Source organism: Kogia breviceps, chromosome 13 (assembly GCF_026419965.1).
Source record: "Kogia breviceps isolate mKogBre1 chromosome 13, mKogBre1 haplotype 1, whole genome shotgun sequence".
NCBI lineage: Eukaryota > Metazoa > Chordata > Mammalia > Artiodactyla > Physeteridae > Kogia > Kogia breviceps.
The window spans coordinates 75,822,275-75,847,063 of record NC_081322.1 but is presented as its reverse complement, the minus strand read 5'-3'; the positions used below and the strand labels follow the sequence as shown (position 1 = coordinate 75,847,063).

Here is a 24,789-nt window from a genome sequence, read left to right as displayed (position 1 = left end):
AAGCGACAGTAAACAAGAGAGTATGGTACTGGCACAAAACCAGAAATATAGATCAATGGAACAGGATAGAAAGCCCAGAGATAAACCCACACACCTATATGGTCACCTTATCTTTGAAAAAGGAGGCAAGGATATACAATGGAGAAAAGACAGCCTCTTCAAGAAGTGGTGCTGGGAAAACTGGACAGCTACATGTAAAAGAATGAAATTAAAACACTCCCTAACACCATACATAAAAATAAACTGGAAATGGATTAAAGACCTAAATGTAAGGCCAGACACTATAAAACTCTTAGAAGAAAACCCAGGCAGAACGCTCCATGACATAAACCACAGCAAGATCCGTTTTGACCCACCTCCTAGAGAAATGGAAATAGAAACAAAAATAAACAAATGGGACCTAATGAAACTTAGAAGCTTTTGCACAGCAAAGGAAAACATAAACAAGACAAAAAGACAACCCTCAGAATGTGAGAATATATTTCAAAATGAAGCAACTGACAAAGGATGACAAAGGATGACAAAGCAACTGACTCCAAAATACACAAGCAGCTCATGCAGCTCAATATCAAAAAAACAAACAACCCAATCCCAAAATGGGCAGAAGTCCTAAATAGACATTTCTCCAAAGAAGATATACAGATTGCCAACAAACACATGAAAGGATGCTCAACATCACTAATCATTAGAGAAATGCAAATCAAAACTACAATGAGGTATCCCCTCACACCGGTCAGAATGGCCATCATCAAAAAAATCTACAAACAATAAATGCTGGAGAGGGTGTGGAGAAAAGGGAACCCTCTTGCACTGTTGGTGAGAAAGTAAACTGATACAGCCACTATGGAGAACAGTATGGAGGTTCCTTAAAAAACTGCAAATAGAACTACCATACAACCCAACCCAGCAATCCCACTACTGGGAATATACCCTGAGAAAACCATAATTCAAAAAGAGTCATGTACCACAATGTTCACTGCAGCTCTATTTACAATAGCCAGGACATGGAAACATCCTAAGTGTCCATTGACAGATGAATGGATAAAGAAGATGGCACATATATACAATGGAATATTACTCAGCCATAAAAAGAAACGAAATTGAGTTATTTGTAGTGAGGTGGATGGACCTAGAGACTGTCATACAGAATGAAGTTAAGTCAGAAAGAGAAAAACAAATACTGTATGCTAACACATATATATGGAATCTAAAAAAAAAAAGAAAAATGGTTATGAAGAACCTAGGGGCAGGACAGGAATAAAGATGCGCAGACATAGAGGATGGACTTGAGGACACGGGGAAGGGGAAGGGTAAGCTGGGGCAAAGTAAGAGAGTGGCATGGACATATATACACTACCAAATGTAAAATAGATAGCTAGTGGGAAGGAGCTGCATAGCACAGGGAGATCAGCTCAGTGCTTTGTGACTGCCTAGAGGGGTGTGATAGGGAGGGAGACGCAAGAGGGAGGAGATACGGGGTTGGAGGAGATACGGGGATGTATGTATACATACAGTTGACTCACTTTGTTAGACAGCAGAAACTAACATACCATTGTAAAGCAATTATACTCCAGTAAAGCTGTTAAAAAAACAAACTCCTGCATTGCGAAGCAGAACTGATTTCAAGAACTAAGTAAACCTCTATAAGTGAAACTAGTAACTCCCTATTTTAGCTTTAATGCAAAAATGACTGATTCTTTATTTCTCCAAAAGTAGCCAGTACACAAGCTCCTATCTTTTGTGCAAAGGTTTTTAAGTACTGGAGTTTTTCTTTTTCTTTTCTTCCTTTTTACCATGCGAGAACGGTGAAATAAACCCTCATGCACTTATCCTGCTTCTACAACTCTCAAGACAAATCTTATTTCATCTATATTCCACCTCCCTCCTAACCTCAACACATAAGTACTGGATTATGTTGAAACAAAACAGGATCTTTTTATATGAAAATTTTAGTTTTTGAAAGAGAGTAAAAAGATTGTATTAAGACAATTCATTTAGAGTCTAAAATACCCACTTTGCTTATTTTAAGAAGCTAGGCTATACCACTGTTTCCTTTATTCCTTTATTCAATTAACATCCAAATAGCATCCAATGTCTGAACACTGGCTTCCCCATGTACTATGCCAAATACCCTAATCTCACTTTTGCTCCTTTGTAATAAGAGTTTATTACATTCCAGCTAACGATATTTAAAAACATTTAAATTAAAAAATATGAAGATAAAGCTAGGCCTAATTAAATTATACTTGAACAAAAACAAGTGGACAGCACAGGATACTGAATGAGACTATGAAAATTCTTGTAACAAACTAAAAAACTAGTAACATACTTGTTTCTTTCTTATTCCCATTTCTGTATGTTTTTTAATGCCTGGAGTAAAAAATCCCACACAAATGTTCTGACATTTCTTAGTTTGGTGTCTATATAGTCTGTGAATATCAGTGATGTAAAAATGATAGTAGGTAATTATTTTAAAAAACCATTCGTCTGAAATTCAGAGTATTTTGATTACAGAGAATTATGCGTAAACTAAATAGGACAGAATACTCATGAAAAATAAACTTTCCTAAGGTGTCTTCCTTAACGTTTGTCTAAAATTTCAAAGAATGCAGGCTTCCCTGGTGGCGCAGTGGTTGAGAGTCTGCCTGCCAATGCAGGGGACACAAGTTCAAGCCCTGGTTTGGGAAGATCCCACATGCCGCGGAGCCACTAGGCCCATGAACCACAATTGCTGAGCCTGTGCATCTGGAGCCTGTGCTCCGAAACAGGAGAGGCCGCAATAGTGAGAGGCCCACGCACTGCGATGAAGAGTAGCTCCCACTTGCCATAACTAGAGAAAGCCCTCGCACAGAAACGAAGACCCAACACAGCAAAAATAAATAAATTAATTAATAAACTCCTCCCCGCAACATCTTCAAAAAAAAAAAAAATTTCAAAGAATGCAAGTTTCCACACCTGGTGATTTTTTTTTTTGGCTGAGATTTGCTATTTTGGGAGTATATAATGAATCCTAAGGACATGCATATTACTTTTCAAAAGCTAAGTACATTACATTTTTGTACCCTCCCCAATTCCCAGCATGTAAGTGAAAATAAATATCTTCTGAATGAATCCATCCAAGAATGCCAAAGTTTGAAGCACTTCTAGAGTGGAAGGTTTTCCAAAACCTTGCTTTTCAAAATGCAACAGTTCTCACACTTACTGGACACACTAACCTTTGGGTTTTGGTGGCACAGGACCTACAAATCCAATATTGTCATAAAAGTTATGAATAGCGCTGGGATTAAAATGTGGTCCTGAAATACACAAAAAGTAAGTATATCAATGCTTATAGCTCAAAAAATCTTTAAAAAATTGTTAAAAAACCCAAATATTTTCTTTCTAAAAAATATCACAGTATAAATAGAAGAAATACTTTTTGCATCTCTAATGTCAAATTACATGTCAGGATTTCAAAAACAGCTGAGATAGGTATAATATAGTACCCATAACAGAGGTCCAGGTGGTAAATTGGGGAAGAAGTCAAATTAATGCCAGTAAGACAGTAACAGAATTAGAACTAGACCCCTGTTCTATGTGACAAGATAACTTAAAATTTAACAATTTAAAATACAATTTTAACATGGTCTTAAGCAACTAAATAGCTTGGCTTCAAGTAAGTATAAAAACCTTGTACTAATGTAATACAATGCTTCAGATTTTAAACAAAAGGAACAAGTTCAAGAATTATAGTTTCTAGACTGGCACTAACTTACTTTTTCTCTCCAAAGTTAAATTATGGCATTTTCAATGAATGTTTCAAGATAAACAGCTTACTTACTAAAAGAAAACAAATCATCTTTCAGTTTAATGGATTTTGGCACATACTAAATAGTATGATTAAGGGCTTATTTTTTGGCTTCTTCCCTTTCCTGTTTTTTCCATTTTATGTATTTCTATTATTTCTAAACTTCAGAATTAGTTTTAAGTTATAAATATTCCTTTTAGTTGTCTATGGAACTGAATTGTAAACATTTTTTTGTTCTACAATAAGCAGTTATTGCTTGTCAATAATAGCTCAAGTATAATAAACTATCATTGTCCTAAAATATATAAGCCATATTTTTATTTTCTTCTCTATTTTAGCAATTAAGAAAGTACCAATAGGGTGGCGGTGCCTTTTAAATTATGTTCTTAAAAGCATAATTCTTGAAAGGGAAAAAGGTATATGAGGTGCGTACATTTTAATCTTAATAAATACTGTAACAGATTATACTAATACATAACAGCAATACTTTTGACAATACAGCCAGACATACTAATCACTATCTTCCCTTAACACACAGACTAAAGGAGATTTGAAGGCTATACAATGTATCAAATTACTCCTCAACCAAATACATAACTTTGGGGGGGAGTGGAGAGTGAGCGAAAACAAAAATCCAAGTAGCACTATATGGCTCCAAAGTCAAATCTGTAACAGTAAGATTACAATTGATAGTAAGTCTGTTTTTAGCCATGGGAAAAGAGTTGGTAAAAATGAATTTCAGCTGAGTATGCATTGAACTTTACCTCGGGCTTGAAAAAGATCAATTTCTTTGGTTAAGCAGTCAATGTCAATCTGGAGTTGTCTATTACAACTTCTCAACTGCTGCATTTCTTCGAGCTGAAAAACAATTCCAAGTGAGAAGGAGCTACATTGAACTCTTGTGTTATTAGCTAAGAAAGAGTGAAGTTTTGCAGGTGGAGGTAAGGACAGAGAAAGAAGTATGAATTAAGAGCATTTCTAGAAAACAAGATCAAGCTTTTATACTTATGACAGATTGCCTATTCTCATGTTCAAGCATAGCAGTCACAACAGTTAGAGAAAGAAAGACTTACTGAAGGTATTTGGGATATGGAATTTGATCTTTTCAGACGCCTTCGAGTTAGATTATTTTCCATTTCATTGACCTCAGATTTTAGTTTATCCAGCTTTTTCTTTTGAATCTCAAGTTCTCTTTGAAGTCGTTCCATTCTGGCCTTCTGATGTACCAAAAGAGCTGCAATACATATTAGTAAATATGAGGACCCACCCAGTTTAGTCAATTAACCTTTAAACAGCTTTGGGAAAACAAAACAAATGACTACTTCTGGGACAAACAGAGGCTGCCAAGAATCCCAAAGGTAACAATAACACAAAATATTGTGAGTTAAACATTTAAAATTTCAAAAATTTTTACTTGAAAATTATTTTAATTATTTAAGCATACAAATGTCACTCATTTTCTTGGGGGGGGGAGGTTTTAATATGGCCAATGACAGCATTTTTGCCTATAACCGCTTAAAAGGTCTAGTAGAGTCAATTAACCTACTTACTATTTAATTCAAATTTGACCTCTTGAAAGGATAAGCCCCTCTACTCCGAAAAGTCTGACATGTTTGGACTATACATAAGGTATCCTAATATAGACATGTTATAGATATTTTAGCAGGGAACATGAGTTAGGTTAAATACATTTTGATGTATACAACAAATAAAACTGATTTCAATTCACATGAATGTTAACATTAAATTCCTCAAACTGCAAATTAAAAACAATACCATTCAGATAAATCAAACACATTTTCTTATATTGCAATTACATTTTGTGAAAATATTTTCCTAAGATTTCCTAAGGAAAGAAAATAAGCAATCAATCTTGTCGCATGAATGACAAATTGCTTGGGAAAAGTTATTAAACCATAAAAATTGGTATATGTTCTTGCCATCTCTGAACAATGTGAGCTTCACTTCTTAGGACACTGGACTGGTAGTGAAGATACCTGAATAGACTTCTATTAAAAGGCAGCTTGGGATGATTTTACCATGAGAAAACAGGCAGATTTGGGAAAATACAATAAATAACCTCTAAAAATGAAAAATAGTAATAAAATGAAAAAGTCAAGCCAATTAAACAGATGAGATTAATGCTAAACAGTCATCATCAATCAAACTCATATTTCCATGAATCTAAAAAATAAGGAAAAGGCTATACACATTCAGGCCATTCAATCCGTTGGTGTATTCTAGAATCAGAATTAGGGTGTGAGGTGCGGGAGGCTAGTTAGGCTCAAGTACTTTAAAATTAACTTTAAATAATAGATCATTTTTCCCAACAAAAATTTGACACTAATATAATATAAGGAGATAATATAAGGAGAATATAATTCTCCTTTCTTACTTATTGGAAGAAAAGACTATTAGGGCATTAGTTTCAAGTTTTAAAAACCATGACTGATTCTTGGTATCCTCTCTCCCATTTTAATATATATTCTAAGAACACAGGGCAGTGTTTTTAGAGTTACACATGTTCCTGGTAGAAAACTCACTGTTGTCTTTGTACATCCATACCTACCCCAAGCTTGTTTTGTCAGGCTTTTATTAATTTGGTTTATTTTATTTGAATTGCAGACTTTTATTCCTCTATTTCCAAAATATAAGAATTCTGCATTAGGGTTTATTTTATTCTCTTGAAAAAGATGAGGAGTGGGCTGTTAATTTTTGAGTGGGATAATAAGAGGAGAAAGATGGAGGCACAAAGTGGGAATGAAAGGCAAGGCAAAGGAGAACTAGGAGTACATAATACACTTTCCTTCCTTTCTAAACCCTGACCACCTACCAGCAGGTCTCAAGCGGCATTAGACATTTGTTCAAATTAATGATTACTTAAAAGCAGTATTTCTTAAAAGTAATGGAGATTTTCTCCCTAAAAGTTTTTTCCTAAATATGTAAAAAAAAATTTTTTTTAAAAAACACATTTATTTATTTATTTATTTAAATTTTGGCTGCACTGGGTCTTCGTTGCTGTGCACAGGCTTTCTCTAGTTGCGGCGAGCGGGGGCTACTCTTCTAAAACACATTTACTTAGTGGTTCTAATGATATGTGATAATTTATATTTGTGCTGAATTAGAAAATAACATGTACATTTGTTATATTATTTAATATTATATATGGAGAGGGGATAAGAACAGATTTTCTAAGAAACTGAAACCCAACCTATATCACACTCTGAGTGGTCAAAATTCATACCATGAGGGCAGGGAGAGAACCTCAAAGTAAGGAGTTATAACAATTAAATACGAAGAATCAATTATATTAGAGAGGACTTCCATTAAAAGATGATTGAGCATTGCATTTACATAATCTTCTGCCTCCTGAAACCCCATGAAAATGACAGAGGAATAAAACTGATAGAATCCAACAATGATAAAAATAGGAAGAAGGCAATAAATGGACGAGAGATTTCAACAAGTTTCTGGAGAATGAAAGGAGATGAAGTGGCATAGATTTATGAAGGAGAAAGCTACAGTCTCATAGACAAGTACTGTACTGCAAAGAGGCAGCCAACTTGCCTGCAGAAACCTTAAAGAGGCTCCAGACTTTGGAGAATGAAAGTAACAACAGAAGGCAGAAGTGAGGAGTGGGCCAGAAAAGGGGGTTACTTGGATGTCTCTTTATGGAACAGCTGATCTCTCCCCATCCTGTGGAAGGGCAGGTAGCTGTATGCTTATTCTTAAGGCTCCTTCAAACATACATTTCTCCAGCTGGTTCCCATACACAAAGAATGCTAGGTGGTGACAGTGGAGTGCTCTCTTGCAGCAGAAGGCTCTTCACTTATTCCTCACAAAGCAAAGTCTGCCAAGTGACAAGTCTCACTTTCTTACACAGGGCTTTTCGCCCTCATAGTCCTTCATTCTTAAATATGAAGCAATAGCCAAGGTCCACCACACATTTGAGGAACATCTGACATGTGAAAGACCTAGATAAACAAAGAGCAAGACTAAATCCAGACTAGGTGAATATAATCGAGTAGGGAGATGAGAGAACTCAACTTCTAATGAACATTAAGAGAGTTCAGACAATGAGCATCCATAAAACAGCAATCTGCTATGAAAAAGGCATCAGAGAATTAGCTCTTAGAAATTAAAAACATTACTGCTGAAATGAACATTTCACACCTGGACTGAAAGAAAATTTAAGGAAATCTCAACTACAAAACAGAAGGACAAGGAGGTGGGATATACTGAGAATATGACAATGAGAAATAAACAGAAAATTGGTCCAGGACGTTAAATAGCTGATTAAAATAAGTTCTGGAAAGAGGCAATAAGAAACTGGAAATCAGGAGATTTCCTGGTCTGAAGGGAGACGCTGGCCTTAAAACTGAAGGGGTCCAATGAATGTAGAAAAATGGACGACTTAAAAAAAAAAAAGACCTATACCTAGATACATTACTGTGGTCTATACAGAATAGTTATACATAGAATATATGTGTGTGTGTGTGTGTGTGTGTATATATATACACACACACAAGTATGTATACCTTGATAAATTTAAAATAATATCCAATTATATACAAGTAGTTAAACCATAATAAGGCACAGGTGAAGACTATGCCGCAGCTTCGTTTGTAATATATGCATTGTAGTAATATTTTAATTATTCAGCCAAACCGCATTAATTTTCCCTATTCTGGGATCCTAAATTATTTAAATAGTAATGGAGCTGAAATTACTTTTTGTACTAGTTCAAAGGGCATTAAGTAAATTACTACCATGAGTGAAGTGTGAAGGAAGGAAAGAAAGGGAATAAACTACATCAAGAGCTTACATGTTATTACTTTGTATTTATAAATCATTTCACACTAAAGGGGAATCTTTTTTTGTTAGATGAGTTCATTTCATTTTTCACTTGGAAAAATTCAGCATTTTAGATTTTTCATGATAAAGTACATTTCTCAATTAAACTGCAATCTCCTTGAGGGTAAACATTTTTGTATCATCTTGTATCTACTTTTAACCCTGAAAATCGTAGGCACTTGATAAATACTTATTAAATGTAAAATAACAACAATAATTTGACTTTTAATGGATAGTAAAATGAAATAGAAATGTCCAGGAAATACTGATAAAACAAAAATTGGACATTTATTTTAAAGTCTCCTTGAATGTGTACTTCTAATATTTTTTACTTAGCAAAATTTTAAAATATGGCAACTTTTTAAGGTTGCTGACACTGCATAAAGATGGCTCTTTTATTTGCTAGTTCTACTAAGGAAATAAGGGTTATATTTAACATTTCAATCATACAACGATTTCTTTAGTTTTCCAAACTTATCTACCTTGTCCTTTTAAATAGACAAAAAAGGAGGAGGAATAACAGGTAGAGAAAAAATACTCAGTACGTTTTAAATCTTCTTTCAGTCAAAATTCAATTTACAAAAAAAGGAGGAGGAATAACAGGTAGAGAAAAAATACTCAGTACGTTTTAAATCTTCTTTAAGTCAAAATTCAATTTTAATGGATAAAGGTAATTTAGGCATGCAACGCCCCCTGGTGGTTGTCAAAATAACTGACAATTAGTTATTTCAAATACATACTAAGGCTCTTAAAACCACTTCTATAGGCATACTAGATATTTCACACAGCAATCTCCGAAAACGTAGTCTTTACCGAATTTTGGCCAGCTTCCAATAAACAATGGAGACAATCAGTTACTCAACTTTATTTGTAAATAGAAAAACTCACCCGAAGTTTCAGAAAGTGTTAGCTTTACTAATTTTAGGCATTCTATAAGTGTAAATGATATCTAATTTCTCCAGAAGTTAAAAAAAAATAGGAGAATTGAATGGGCATATTAAAAAAAAGATGCCTTTGCCACTGGAAAACGTACCAGGCATTTATGTATACAAAGATTTTAGGATTACTTTTAAAAAAAGAGAGAGTGAAGGAGATAAACTTTATCACTGGAAACATAAGACGCTTACTTCTAGCGTCTTTAAAATTTTTGTCTGTCAGGGCAATTTTGAATGCCCAAGTGTGGCACCATGTGGCCTAAGTTATTGTACCTAAAAAGGCACAATGTCACCTTCTAAAATAAATCAAGACTCTTCTGGACTGTAACTGTTGACAGCAGGGATATTTAGATGTTTTACATACCACTGTATAATTACAATCACTTATTTGGCAACGGAGTCACAAGATTCAGAGATGGCAATTACTCTTTAAAAAAAAGCATGCTTATGTTTTAATCTATTTTGCCACTTTTAAGAACAGCTTGAAATCAGATCTTGCAACAGTGTTGCAACTGGGCCTATAATCTGGGCAACACATTTTACAACAAAACCATGAAAATAATGCCTAACCTCTGTAATTATTTTTAAGAAATTTAAATTATTTATATATTAGTATTAATAACAGATGAGTATGGGACCCCTGCTAGACAACTTTGTTGTCATTTATTTGCATGTAATTAAGATGCTGCATGTACTCTTACAGCATTACAATACAGATACTGTCTAAAAACTTTGTTTTAGAGAAAAAGAAAACTGGGGCCTACAGACACCTAAAGAGCCTCAAAGAAATACAAGTGGATGAACCGTAATAGGAACTGGGAATGTTTATAGCTTAGAAAGGTTTATACTTTAAAAGGGGATATGGTAGTTATTTTCAAGTTTTTGAAGGGATGCCATATGAAAGAGAAATAAGGCCAGTTCAATATGATTTCAAGGAGTATCACTATAACTAAAGAGAAGACACACACAAAATTTCTGTTCTTTTCTCAACATCTTGGAATGGAGAAGCGCTTTCTAAACATAAACAGAAGCCAGAGGAAAAAAAGATTAAAAAGTTTGAATGTATAAAAATAAAAAAATTTATAAAACAAAAAAATTTATTGACCAAGTTAAAAGTAACAACATATTAGAAAAAACAGACTAGGCACAAAACACGCAAGTTCACAAAATAAGAAATACAAATGGTTTAAAAATTAATACATGAAAAGATGCTCAACCTCACTCATATTCAAAGATGCAAATTTAAAAACACCAAAACAATATATTTTTACCTATCAGACAGACAAAGATGTATTTTTTTCAATCACCTACATAGTGATGGGTGGGAGAAAGAAAGAGGAAAAGGACATACTTATAAATATTACTAAAAATGTTCCCCATTTATAAATATGGGAGTATAAACTGGTAGAATCTCTTTAGAGAGAGTCTCAAAATTAAAATTGGCAACAAGTACTGAGGCAGTCATCAGTGTCCTTCAGCAAATATTTCTGCCTCTCTGCTTTCCAGGTATGTGGTAGAACCGCGCCTCTCCATGCTCTCTGAATTAGGGGTGGCTATGTGGACTTGTTTTTTCTGAAGAGTAACAAGTGTCAGAGCAGAAGCTTAAGGAGTCACAGCTGATTTGCTGTATGTCCTTTGCCTTGCCTGAACAGTCACGGAAGCACGGAGATGGAGCTTCCCTTAACCTGGGTACCTAAGTGAGGATGATGTAGAAGAGCCCACCAGCTAATCTCTTTGGCAAGTGAACTAGAAATAAACCTTTGTTGTTTAAAGACACAGTTTCTTACAGCAGCATAACCAAGCCTAAATGATACATCTATCAAGATTAAAAATACACATATCCTTTGACACAGCAGTTTTCCACTCCTGGGAATCTCTTCTGCCAACACACTTGGGTGTGGGCAAAATGGGCAAAATTTGTATGCACAAAATTTTTACTGCAGCAGTTTGTAAAAACAAGACCCTAAGATCTGTCAAAAAAGGACTGATTAGAGATTATGGTACAAAATACTATGTAGTCATTTTTAAAAGAAGCAGATCTGCAATGCCTGACACGGAATACTTTCAAAGAAATAAAAACAAAAACACTGATCAAGACAGAGAGTAAAATACTATGTTTCATTTGTATTAAAAAAGGTGTAAATATATATATGCTTCATATACAATTTCAATTTCTAGAAGAACACAAAATGAACTGTTTGTGACCAGCTACTGGTTGTCTCCGGGGAGGGAAACTTTCCATCATAAACCCTTTTTGGTCTGTTTGCAATTTTTTAAAAAATCAAGTATATTTAGAAAAATATTTTGGTGTAATCCCTATAGAATCCTAGTTGACTTCTTTGTAGAAGGTGACAAGCTGATTCTGAATTATATATAGAATAGCAGGAGACCTCAAAGAGCCAATCTGAAAAAAAGAACAAAGTAGAACTTACCTGCCCCAATTTCAAAACTTACTACAAAGTAATAATAATCAGTGTAGTAATGGCATAAGGATAGACATACAGATAATAAAAAAACCCCTGAAAGTCCAGAAATAAACCCATGTGTTTATGGTCAACTCATTTTCTACAGAGGTCCCAAGACCATTCAATGGGAAAAGAAGAGTCTTTTCAACAAATGGTGCTGGACTGCTATATTTAAAACAGAGAACCAACAAGGACCTACTGCATAGCACAGGGAACTCTGTTCAATATTCTGTAACAACCTAAATGGGAAAAGAATTTGAAAAAGAGTAGATACAAGTAGACGTATAGCTAAGTCACTTTGCTGCGCACCTGAAACTAACACAACATTGTTAATCAACTCTACTCCAGTATAAAAAAGAAAAAAAAAAAAGGCCACCTATGGTACAGGAGAGAATTTTGCAGCAACAACACAACAACAGGCCAAATGGTGATGGGACATCTGGACTGCCACATGCACAAGAATGAAACTGGACCCTAATCTCATACCATGACACAGAAATTAACTCAAAATAGATGAAAGGCCAAAATTTAAGCTCTAAGACACTCAGGAGAAAACACAGGCGTAAATCCTGATGATCCTGGATTTGGCAGATGATTCTTAGATATGACAGCAAAAATATAAATAATGAAAGGAAAAAGATAACTTGGACTTCAGCAAAATTAAAAACTTGTGCTTCAAGAACACTATCAAAGTGCCAGGATAACTCACAGAATGGGAGAAAATAGGTGCAAATCATATAAGGGACTTATATCTAGAATATACAGAGAACTCATACAACTCAGTAATAAAAACAACCCAATTAAAGAATAGGCAAAGGAAATAAACAGGCATTTCTCCGAAGAAAATACACAAATGGCCAGTAAGTACATGAAATGATCCCCGACATCATTAGCCATCAGAGAAATGTAAATCAAAACCACTATGAGATACCACTTTACAGCCACTAGGATGGCAAGAATCAAAGAAAAAAGCAACTGTGGTGAAGGACGTGGAGAAATCAAAACCCTCGCAACATTGTTGGTGGGAATGCAAAATGGTGCAGCCACTGTGGAAAACAGTTCCTTCCTCAAATGGCTAAACACAGAGCTACCACAGGACCCAACAATTCTACTCTTATGTGTATACCTACACATATGTGTGTACATATGTCCACACAAAAACTTGTACACAGATGTTCACAGCAGCATTATTCACAAGAGGCAAAAGCTGGAAACAACCTAAATGTCCATTAACTAATGAATGAATAAACAAAATGTAGGGTATCTATACAATGGCATGATGGACCGTAAAGAGGAACGAAGTCCTAACACACATTACAAGGTGGATGAGCTTCTAAAACATTATGCTAAGTGAAAAAAGCTAGTCACAAAAGACTGCATATTATGTAGTTCCTCTTATATGAAGTGTCCAGAATATGTAAGTCTACAGCGACAGAGGGTAGATTAGTGACTACTTAGGGCTGAGGGTGGAGGTGATGGGATAGGAGGTGACAGATAAAGGGTATGGAGCTTCTTTTTGAAGTGATGAAAATGTTCTAATATTGGTGGTGGTGATGGTTACACACGTGACTATACTAAAAAATCACTGACCTGTACGCTGTAAATGACTGATGAACTTTATCTCAATAAATGTTAACATAATGACTAAGACTTTTTTAAAGTAAATTAAAAGAATGAAATACTCGTACATGCTAAAATAAAATCAAGGTATGTTAAGCAAAAAATGTATATAATATATCCCCAAAGAGTATGTTTATGTTATACATACTGTAGAGTATGTATATATTATATAATGCCACATATACGTATTTATGTATACCCATATACATATATTGCATTCCCATTAAAAAAAAGTGTGTGAGACAGAGAGAGAGAGAGAGAGAGAGAGAGATTATAAAGGGAATGAGGATCAAGAACTGCTAATGGAGATTACCTCTGATAATTAAATGGTGGGATGGCTGGGAGAAGGGACAAGTCAGGGGTCAAAAGGAGACATTTTTATTGTATCTTCCCTTTTTTGGGTTAAATTTCTTTTACCATATGGATATGTTATTTTCATTAATACTTGTAAAAAGTTCAGTTTAACATAGGAAATAATTTGCTAGTAGGCAGAACTCTGCAGAAATGGAATGTGCTGTCTTAGGAGGCAATTTGTCCCTCAGAAAGCACGCAGTACACGATGGGTTTACGCTTAACAGGGGTCCTGCAGGACCAACTGCTGGATGGATAAGTGGACTGGATAATGTTTGTTGCAGAGTTCTAGATGAAACAAGTCTCTTCCAGCCTTGAGATTTATTCCAAATTAAAAATGTAGGTAGTCTTGAGACCGGGAAGAACCTATGAGAAGTAGGCCAGATTCGAAAGGAAAAAAATTCTTTAAGTGGTTTGAAGTCAAGCTTAATTACTGAGTTAATATAATGTGACCTCAATGTCAACATAGTGAGTCAACGTTCGAAAAAAGGCATTTCCAATCAGCAGGTGAATCAAAGTGCAAATTTAAAAATTTAAATTAATTTCTAGTTCCTTTTGAAAAGAATATCTAGCTCCCTCAATTTTTGTCATGATTAGCATTTTTATTAAATCTCATTAAATAGAAAGGTGGTGTGATTTGGAGGGAAGTACTGCTGAAAAAAATGACAAGGAATGAGAAAGTCCAGGAAGCTAATTTCATTTCATACATTTTCCTATTTGTATTTCTATTTTAGGTTTGAAGTCATAGCTGCTGTTTGACAACATAATGGGACCATAAATGTAACTGGAAATAAAAGTATTAAAGTATCATTAAAAATGCTTATTACTTTAGCTAGATCAATGCCACAGATGCTTTCTGTAGCGATAATGGAGAAGAAGAAATCATGTTTGGCATCAATGTTAGTTTGGTAAGAGCCTCTGGCAACTGTAACAAAACACAGACCACAGGCCACTGCCTCCAAACCCCCACACCATGAAAACTGGTTTGAATGAGGGGAGCATTTGTTTTCCACACCTACAGAAGTTTCCAGTGTTACAAAAAGCATACTTTTATGAACCGGGGGAGGACACCAGGAAGTCTCAGAAGACGGTGAATGATTAAGGACTCAAGTATAATTTACTTCCTTTACAGGGGGTGATGGTGATAGACTTGGTGCTGAGATGAGCAGGGTCGCGAAAGAAGTTTCATTAACTGTCCTCTTTTTTCATTCTATAGCAGAGGGCATATGAAACAATAGATCTTTAAAAAACAAATTCTCATTTTTGAAATTTTTATTGTAGTATATTTATATGTCAAATGTTAAATGATAAATAAATGAAAAATAATGCATTTTGTTTACCACACTTATTTAGGCATGTTTTCGCCTCAATTTGAGAAAAATATTTTCCAATGATTCTAGCTAGTACCTGGCTTAACTTGCTTTTCTACTCTGAAACAGTATGATTCAGGAGCTTTAGAAAGATCAATTTCACTGCAGGAGGCAGGGATATTTCTTTTCTCTTTATTACCCACACCACACAAAATAGAGTTCAGGAAAGATCCTTACTTAAAGATCAGTATTATTCAGGTCACCTCATTTAGTGCTGTGTAAACTGTAAAGCATTACACATGTATAAGTTAACATCACAAGAGATGCATTTTGCTGGAAAGAACAGTCCTTTGATTTGACTAGAACCAAGTCAATGAGACACTAGATCAAGATTTTGACACTGGATGATACATAAATCTTGGTCAACATCAGTTCCACACTAAACAGAAGGAAATGAGATAAAAGGTTGCAGAACAGCACCCACCCCAAGAGAGTGTGCACATGCAGATAACACAAGGGTACACAGCCATACGAATGTTAGGAAATTCCTTACATATGTAGATGTGCTTAAAGAAAGTGATCACGGTTGTTATAGCTGTCTGGAGGTTGTTCAGTAAAGAGAAATAATTTGAGTGGCCCATTCTGGGGAAACCGGTTTGTTTTTGGTAGGCTTAGAGCCCTCAAAACAGAGCCCTTACTCATTAGCAAAGTTTTTTTTTTACCTTCAGGTGTCTTTATAAGGTTTTCCGGGACTTCCCTGGCGGTCCAGTGGTTAAGACCCCGCGTTTCCACGGCAGGGGGCGCGGGTTCGATCCCTGGTCGGGAAACTAAGATCCCGCATGCCACGCGGTGCAGCCAAAAATAAAAGAAAAAAATAAAAAGGTGCTTCCTACATCTACCAAGGGTATTACTTTATTGTTTCAAGTTATTTCAAATTATATCTATATATTATCTATATTGTGATTTATTGTGTGATAGCTGCCTGTTTTTATTTATTTTTATTGAGTGATCTTCTAGCTCCATGCTTCTCAAACTGAGGCATACACAGCCACCACAGTGGTGCACCAGGGGTTATATGAAGGTACAAGATAAACCTGAAGCATCTTTCCAGAGGGTTTATTTTGAAAAGCTGGAAAGACAGTGCCGTGGGCTCTGTTAACTGCCTACGTGAGAATACTGACGCTGCTACTTACTTGTCCTTTGGCTTAGGTATTTAACCTATCTGTTCCTAAATATTTTAAGCTGAAAACAGGAATACTACTAGTGCCTATTTTATAGTTGGTTGTGAGAAATAAATGGGCTTTCAGAACAATGCCTAGCACATTATAAGCTTTCAGCAGGTATTAGCTGTTATTATCTTAATAGTAGATTATTCATTTCCCTGTTGAGTAAATATAAGCAACGATGGAGAGACACAAAATGCTGGGGGGTGGATTCAGATCGGGAGATCAGGGATAGTCTCATTGAAAAGGCAGACTTCTGAGTAAAGACTTGAAGGGAGTGAGGGAGTTAACTGTGGAGTCAGGGAGAAGAGAATTTCAGACAGAGGGAATAGCAAGTACAAAGGCCCTAAAGTATGCCTTCTATGTTTAAAGAATAGTAGCATGAAGGCCAGCAGGGCTGGAACAGAGTGAGTGAGGTGGTAAGTAAAAGGAAAAGAGATGGGGGAGAGGCAGTGGATCGCTGAATGAAACAGGTAGTGATCATGTGCAGAGGAGTCATATGATCTGACCTAGGTTTTTAAAACTGTATCCCAGTGGATGCTGAGTTAAAACAAGACCATAAGTAGGCAAGGGTGAAAGCAGGTAGGCTACTGCAATAATTCATCTGAGAGATGACAGTAGCCCAGGCCAGAGTGGTGACAATGAACAGGGGTGGTAAGAAAACAGAATTCTTGATATACTTTGAAGGTTAGAGTTGACAGGATTTATCGTCAGATTAGATGTGAAATGTGAAAGAAGGAAGGAGTCAGTGGTATTTCTGAAGTTTCTGGCCTGATTAAGCTGCCATTAATGGAGATAGGAAGAGTAAGTTGCAGGCAATGTCAGAAGTTGTTTCAGACACAGTAAACCTGGGATGCCTAGTAAACATTCAAATGGAGATGTTAAGCAGGCAGTTAATTAAACTGCTTGAAATTCAGGAAATAAGTCCAGGTTAGAGTTACAAATTTGGGAGCTATTAGCATAGAATAATATTTAAAGTTATGAGGCTGATTGAGATCATCTAGGGAATGGTAAAGACTGAAAAGAGAGAAGGCCCAAGGATTGAACTTTGAGGCTTTGATCTCACTTCTTTGAACAAAGAAGTGGAAGAACAAAGAGGTGAAAGGTCAGAGAGATGAGGGAGAACCACCAAAGAATAAAAGGAGAGGTGGAATCCTAGTGTATTATCCTATAGTAAGTCAAATGAACAAAATGTTTCACAGAGAAGAAGGTGCTTGACTGCGGCAAACGTTAATGATACAGATCAAGGAAGACAAGGGCTGAAAGACCACTCGGTTTAGTAATGATGCTGTCACTGATGACCTTGACTGGAGCAGTTGTGGCTGACTGCAGTGGGAAAAACCCTGACTAGAGAAGACTCAAGAGAGAATGGGAGAGAAGTTGGAGTTAACACATTTAAGCAACACTTTATTTTCACACTCCAGTTAGTATCCGAATATCTCACATCTACTTTAAGCAAAAAGTCCCCTTATCAAGTTATCTTCATTAAAAAAATTACTCTCGGGGGGGTGGCGGGAGGAGGAGAGACACAGGTGAGGGAGATTAAGAGGTATACACTTTCAGTCATGAAATTTTGAGTCACAAGAATAAAATGTACAGCATGGGGAATATAGTCAATAATTATGTAATATTTTTGTACGGTGACAGATGGCAAGTAATCATCGTGATCACTCTGAAATGTACAGAAATATTGAGTCACTATGATGTGTACTAGGAACTAATACAGTGTTGTAGGTCAATTATACTTCAAAAACAAACAAAGAGACATCAGATTTGTGGCTATCAGAGGTGGGGGGGGTGGAATTAGATGAAAGCAGTCAAAGGTACAAACTTCTAGTTATAAGATAAATAAACACTAGGGATGTAATGCACAACATGGTAAAGATAATTAACACTGTTGTACATTGTAAATGAAAGTTGTTAGGAATAAATCCTAAGAGGGACTTCCCTGGTGTTCCAGTGGTTAAGAATCTGCCTTACAATGCAGGGGATGCGGGTTCGATCCCTGGTTGGGGAACTAGGATCCCACATGCCGCGGGGCCACTAAGCCCACGTGCCGCAACTACAGAGCCCACGCGCTCTGGAGCCTGCGCACCACAACTACTGAGCCCACCTGCTACAACTACTGAGCCTGTGCGGTCTGGAGCCCGACTGCCACAACTAGAGAGAAGCCTGCACGCCGCAACAAAGAGCCCATGCGCCACAAAGAAAGATCTCACGTGCCACAACTAAGACACGATGCGGCCCAAAAAATAAATATTAAAAAAAAATTTTTTTAAAAAGAATAAATCCTAAGAGTTCTCAGTCAGAAGGAAAAAATATTTTTAAAATCTATTTCTTTAATATTGTATCTATATGAGATGATGGATGTTCAGTAAACCTACTGTGGTAATCATTTCATGATGTACATATGTAAATCAAATCATTATGTTGTACACCTTAAGCTTATACAATGCTATATGTCAATTGTATATCAACAAAACTGGAAGAAAAAAATTACTCTCCATTTAAGAATCAGTAACTATCCAAACATAGGGAATCTACTATTTTGATAGAAGGAGAGTAGAAGAAAGGACTTTGGGGGAAGAACAGGAATTAAGTATCAGTGGAAAAAAATAATGTTATATTAAAAATAATTTACTGCCGAAACTAAACAAAAATGGTTCCAGTTTAGTCACAGATATATGGAAAATAAAGTCTCAGCACAATTGCTAGTGAAATCAGAATCACCCATGGAGCTTTAAAACACACATGAACACCCATGCACACATGCACCCAGGCTTCACCATTAAGAAGCTCTAACTGAGCAAGTGTGGACTGAATCTGGGCATTTTTATGTTTTGAAAGCTTTGTAGGTGATTACAGAATCTGAAAGCACCACAGCCTAGCTTGGGTTATGAATCGCTAGAATATAATTGTTTAAAACATAAAATAAACCAAAACAATCAGGCTCCTCTAAGAAACTCAGCAGTAAAATCACTACTTTTAGAAATTCTAAAGAGGACAACTGGTACTAGTAGTAGTAGGAGGAGGCTACATGCTGCATGGGGGTGATGATGTAGTATTTTCCAACCTATAATACTTGGAACAATTCACTGGCGATATAAAGATGTTTGAGATACATCCTTACTCTAAAGGACTCCAGCTAATTTACAAAACCTGTGTCAATATTCAAGACAAACATCCTCTCCTTTTTTATCTGAATGAATTTAACAGTTTCCTACAGAAGATTAAGTAACTTAAGGGGTCAGATAAAATGTGATATGATAGAAATTATCTCTAATTGAATTAATATAGATATAATTTAGTATTATGCCAATATTAACTAGTCTATTCCAGAAAAGGACAATCAAGTGAGATAGATTTAAAACTAATATTCTCATTCACAATTCCAAACAAAAAGAAAGGTTGCACTAACTGATGTTTAAGGGAGACTGAAAGAAACAAGTATCAGGAATAGGATTCAAATTTCTCTTTGAGTTATTCAAAAATTCACAGCAATTTACACTTTGTTATAAAATAAGACAAATAATGTTGTATTAGAAAAATGAAGAACAGAGAATTCTTCTGGTCAAAGAAGGCAGATTTACTATATTAGCTCACTAATAATCTCTTATTAAAATGTGTTTTTATGAATTTTTATTTGAAGAAAACTTAAAGGGAAAGTCTGCATCACTACAGGTGACAGAGTTACTGAAAAGTTTTATAAACGTTAAGAAAACAAACAAATCAAGAGTTGATTATTCTGAAGATCTGATAAGGCTATCATTCAAGCTTCAAGTTATAAAACTGATATTCAAAATTTATATGAATACTCTCAAAAGTTCTTAAGATAGTATTATTTCAGGCAACATTTAAAAGATAAAATGATAGTGATATCCACTTCTGCAGTGAAATCAAATGTACACCAATTAAGCCCGGAATGGAAAACGATCCCATCGCCAATATTATTATTACCTTGTGTGTAGGCAGCATCATCAGATCCCATACTCAACTTCCGTGCTTCACTTATTCTATCCACATGTGCTAAAGCAGGGTCCGTGAGGTGCTGAATATTCTCTGTTTCTACATAATGATCAGGATGGTTCAGAAGATTTGTAAGTTCAAAGGTAGGGGACACCACCCCCGGTGAAACTGCAGGGGGTTTATTGGGAGAAACTGTAATTTTGAAAGTATATTTTGTATTGGGTTGAGTGACCACCACTCGAGGAGAAGTTGCAGAGTTATTACCTATTGCTCGACTTTTGGGAGGGTGGTGATGAATAAAGGCAGGCCCCATGCTCACTTGCCCGGACATATTCCTGGAGGCAGCAGATGCTCCAGAGTTTGTGGATATGAAGAGAGTGGGCTGATTCCGCATGACCTGCTCATCTCCTGTGGTGGCATTAGCTGAAATATAGACCTTAGGTTGACTACGGGACATCACCTCATCGGTATTTGGGGGACTGGCAGCTATGTAAACAGTGGGCTGATTTCTGTTTAAGGTCTGGCTGTTGACCGAAGAGGAACTGCTGGAGGTTCGAGGTCCAGAAGAACGCAGTTTCGAAGAACTGCTTCTTTGCGGGGGTTCAAGCTTGATTTCAATCTGGTTTTTCCGAGGTCCTGTTGAAATATTCTGAATGTTATATTGGCTATGGGTAGAAGACTGTGAGCTACCAGACGAATGAATTGTTGGTGGTTGTGGAGTAGTAGGTGAACTGATGGGCATGTAGACATGAGAGGTCTGGTGGCCTTGCTGATTTGGCTGCTGGGCTGAGGTATGTGGCAGAGGATTAGATGCAGGATATGTAGTCCAGGGACCAGGTTGTGAAGGTTGATAAACTTGTTGCGGGTTCATGGGATTAAACTGAGATACCCAGCCAGAATGCTGTTGTGTCTGTCGAGTTGTACCACTAGGAGTTGTAATGTAGGGCCTAATATAGATAGAATTTCCCTGTGGACTGTTAAGTACAGGTGGAGGTACACCATGTATGTGCAAAGATGTAGGAGTATTACGACCAGTCTGGATATTTGGGGCTAAAGTTACCATAATGGGATTAAATCTTGGAGTTTGTTGAGAAAGGTTAGATGTTCCTTTGCTGCCTAAGTGAAATCCAAGATGTGGTGCTGAATTTGAAGCACCAGATGTACTGGACATTCCAAAAACATTAAAGCCTTGAGGAACTTGAGCTGGTGCTGTCTGTGGCTCCTGCTGAAATAGTTCGTTATTGGACTGACCACCTTGAAGTTGTCCATCACTAATGCTGTGCGTTAGAGTCCTACTTCCATTCATTCTATTTCCTTCTCTTCCATGGTGGTAAACATTCTGTGACTGCAAGTCCAAGTTGAGAGAAGTCATGTGATTGCGCAGACCAGAAATTCCAGAATCATCCGAAAAATTCAAGTCTCCTTCACCATAAAGATACCTTGTACTCTCCTGAGAGAGAACTGCACAGCAGGCATCCAGGTTATTATTATTCTATAAGACAAAATAAAAACAGGTTGTGTTATTAACAACCAGAAGCCAATGCATATACTCTCATCACTACTAAAATATTACATGATTAACAAGAGATTAGTTAATACAATTATAACATATACACTTGAGCTCTTTTACTTGAGAAGAACTAATGTTTATGCAAATAGTTGAATTAAAAATCCTACTAGTGTAATGGAAAAGTTCTCTAACTAGCAATAGCTAAAAGTGAACCAAATCATTATTCTGTTTTAGGAGCTATTTTATAGTAAAATGGATTCATGCAAATATAGTAAAATTACAACTTAATTAGAAATGCAGTTTGAATTTTGAACAAAATATAAGCATTCAACTTAAGCATATAATACTGTATAATTAATATTTTGCATATTCATGTGCTATGTAATTCTTTTAAACCAATGACCTTTTAAAAATTATTATTTGTGGTATTTAAATTAAAAAGTTCTAAAATTCATAACAAAGGCATTACAATTCCTTATGTGCTTCCTCTTGTGTTAAAAACAAACAAACCACATACATATACATATATAATGTAAGATCAAGGTAGCCTCCAGAGTAATTGAGTTCACATCTTTGCCTTTAGATAGCATCATATGATTCTACTCCAGAGAAATGAAAAACAAAACAAAACAAAAAAACAATTAGACTGTTTCTAAAGAATTCTCAAAAGAAACTAACCACTACTTATAAATTATCCATAAAAATATTTACTGAACATCTACGATATGTACATCATTCTGTTTGAAACTGTGGAAGACTCCAACGATGTATAAAACCAGACTTTTCCCTAGAAGAGCTTGCAACTCAATTAGGGAGACAAACCACGGATTTGTGAAAAGGTAACATTATTAAAACATGAATATATGTCATAATAAGTGGTACTGAAGTTCAACAGAGAGTTAATACCATAGGCTACTGTAGAAACGACTGTGTTAATGAGGGAGGTATAATCTCATGGGTTTCACAGTATTATGTAGGACTTGGATAGGAAAAAAGGCATTCCTGGTGAAGGGAATGGCGTGACTAAAGACAGACATAAATGTGATAGTAAGGAAAAGTATGTTCTAAACAAGGTGACTGGAGCAGATCTGGCTGGAGTTAAAGGTTTGTATTGGAAATTTTGTGGAACAAATAGTTAGAAAAGCAGATTGGGATTAAGTAATTGGAGCTTGTTAAAAATGAGTTATACTAGAGTTTGGGCTTTAATACAGGCAATGGGGAGAGCCACTGAACATTCATTAACAGAGAAGTGAAGACACAAAGGGTGTTTGGGGAAGATAAAGAACTCCACTGATACTTAAGATGAAGAGGAAAGGGAAAACTTTTTGACAAGGAGATCGGTTAGAAGATATGAAATAATGACTGATGGTGGAAACAAATTATGAAAGACTACAAATAAACAATCAACACAATTTGGCTATACGGGGAGAAGGAGAATTCAAAGAGAACTGGAAGACAAAGAGCCTGACAGAAAGGGGACAGTTTTAGACATAAAGAGGATGAATATAGCCAAGTTTAAATGTCTACAGGTGGTTTGACATGAGATAAGATCTTATTAGAGAAAATGGAACTAAAAGGCATCTCGAAGTCGTGTTAAGAAATGGTAGTCCACAGTTTGACCAGATAATACGAAAGAAAAGATTAGTGAGCAACGTTTGACTTTTTTCTTCCCCAAACGAACACTTCAAATCTCTCATACTATAAAAATCCTTTTATCCTACACATAACTTGATTGATATATACTAGTTTTTCAAAGAAAATTTAAAAATTCATCACAATCTTTATCAATTGATTACTCCTTATCATAGTTAGACCTTATCTTTTGCCAAACCTAATTGATGCTTTTTTTGGTACGAGGGCCTCTCACTGTTGTGGCCTCTCCCGTTGCGGAGCACAGGCTCCGGACCCGCAGGCTCCGGACGCGCAGTCTCAGCGGCCATGGCTCACGGGCCCAGCCGCTCCGTGGCATGTGGGATCTTCCCGGACCGGGGCACGAACCCGCGTCTCCTGCATCGGCAGGCAGACTCTCAACCACTGTGCCACCAGGGAAGCCCTAATTGGTGCTTTTTGCTTCAAGCTAAGTTTACTGCTATTCTTAGTAAATTCTTCTCCCTCCTAAGCCAAAGCTCACAAAGACCTCTTCTCATCCCTTTTGCCGACATTCCCAAATTAAAAGGTATATTCCCTACTAAATCCAATCCCACACTTCCTTTTTAAAAGCTGATACTCCTATTTAAAAAGTCTTCTTCTCTAATTCTCTTGAGCTCTCAAAAATCCTTTCAATTCTTTATAATCTCTCATTATTTAATATGTCCTAGTCCCAGCTATGCCATAACTCACGTGCCCTTAAGTTTTTTACTTTCTACAGTCATTAGTTTCTTATCAGCAAAACATAAAAGAACTTACAGAAATTTTACAAGGCTACAGTAGGATAAAAGGAAACGTACTGTTTATTAAACATTTTATTTTAGAAAATTTTAAACATGTATGGAAACAGAGAGTAAATATGACAAGCTCTCCTATATTCATCATCCATCTTTAAAAATATCAATATACGGCAAATCTTTCTTCATCCAATGTGTATGCCCCAGCTGCTCCCTTCATCAAGCTAGATGAAGCCTGACATTATTTCATTTCCATCTGTAAATACTTCAATATGTATCCTAAAACATAACCACAATGCCATTATCATACCCTAAAATAATCAACACTTAAGATCGCATAACATCCAAATAGTGTTAAAGTCCCTTGATTGTCTCATAAGTATC

At 36.0% G+C, this 24,789-nt stretch overlaps 1 protein-coding gene across 6 annotated transcripts in view; it reads right to left on the bottom strand.

The window, feature by feature from the left end:
• The window catches only part of TAB2 (TGF-beta activated kinase 1 (MAP3K7) binding protein 2), an 85,766-nt gene that overhangs the window by 7,775 nt on the left and 53,202 nt on the right, over positions 1–24,789 (bottom strand). For all 6 annotated transcript variants that reach the window (XM_067010995.1, XM_067010994.1, XM_059083461.2 and 3 more), the window contains 4 exons: positions 20,503–22,003; positions 4,861–5,021; positions 4,552–4,645; positions 3,216–3,296 (listed from right to left, as the gene is read on the bottom strand). In XM_067010995.1, the coding sequence (XP_066867096.1) occupies positions 3,216–3,296; positions 4,552–4,645; positions 4,861–5,021; positions 20,503–22,003 (1,837 nt within the window). The remainder of the gene's footprint in view (positions 1–3,215; positions 3,297–4,551; positions 4,646–4,860; positions 5,022–20,502; positions 22,004–24,789) is intronic.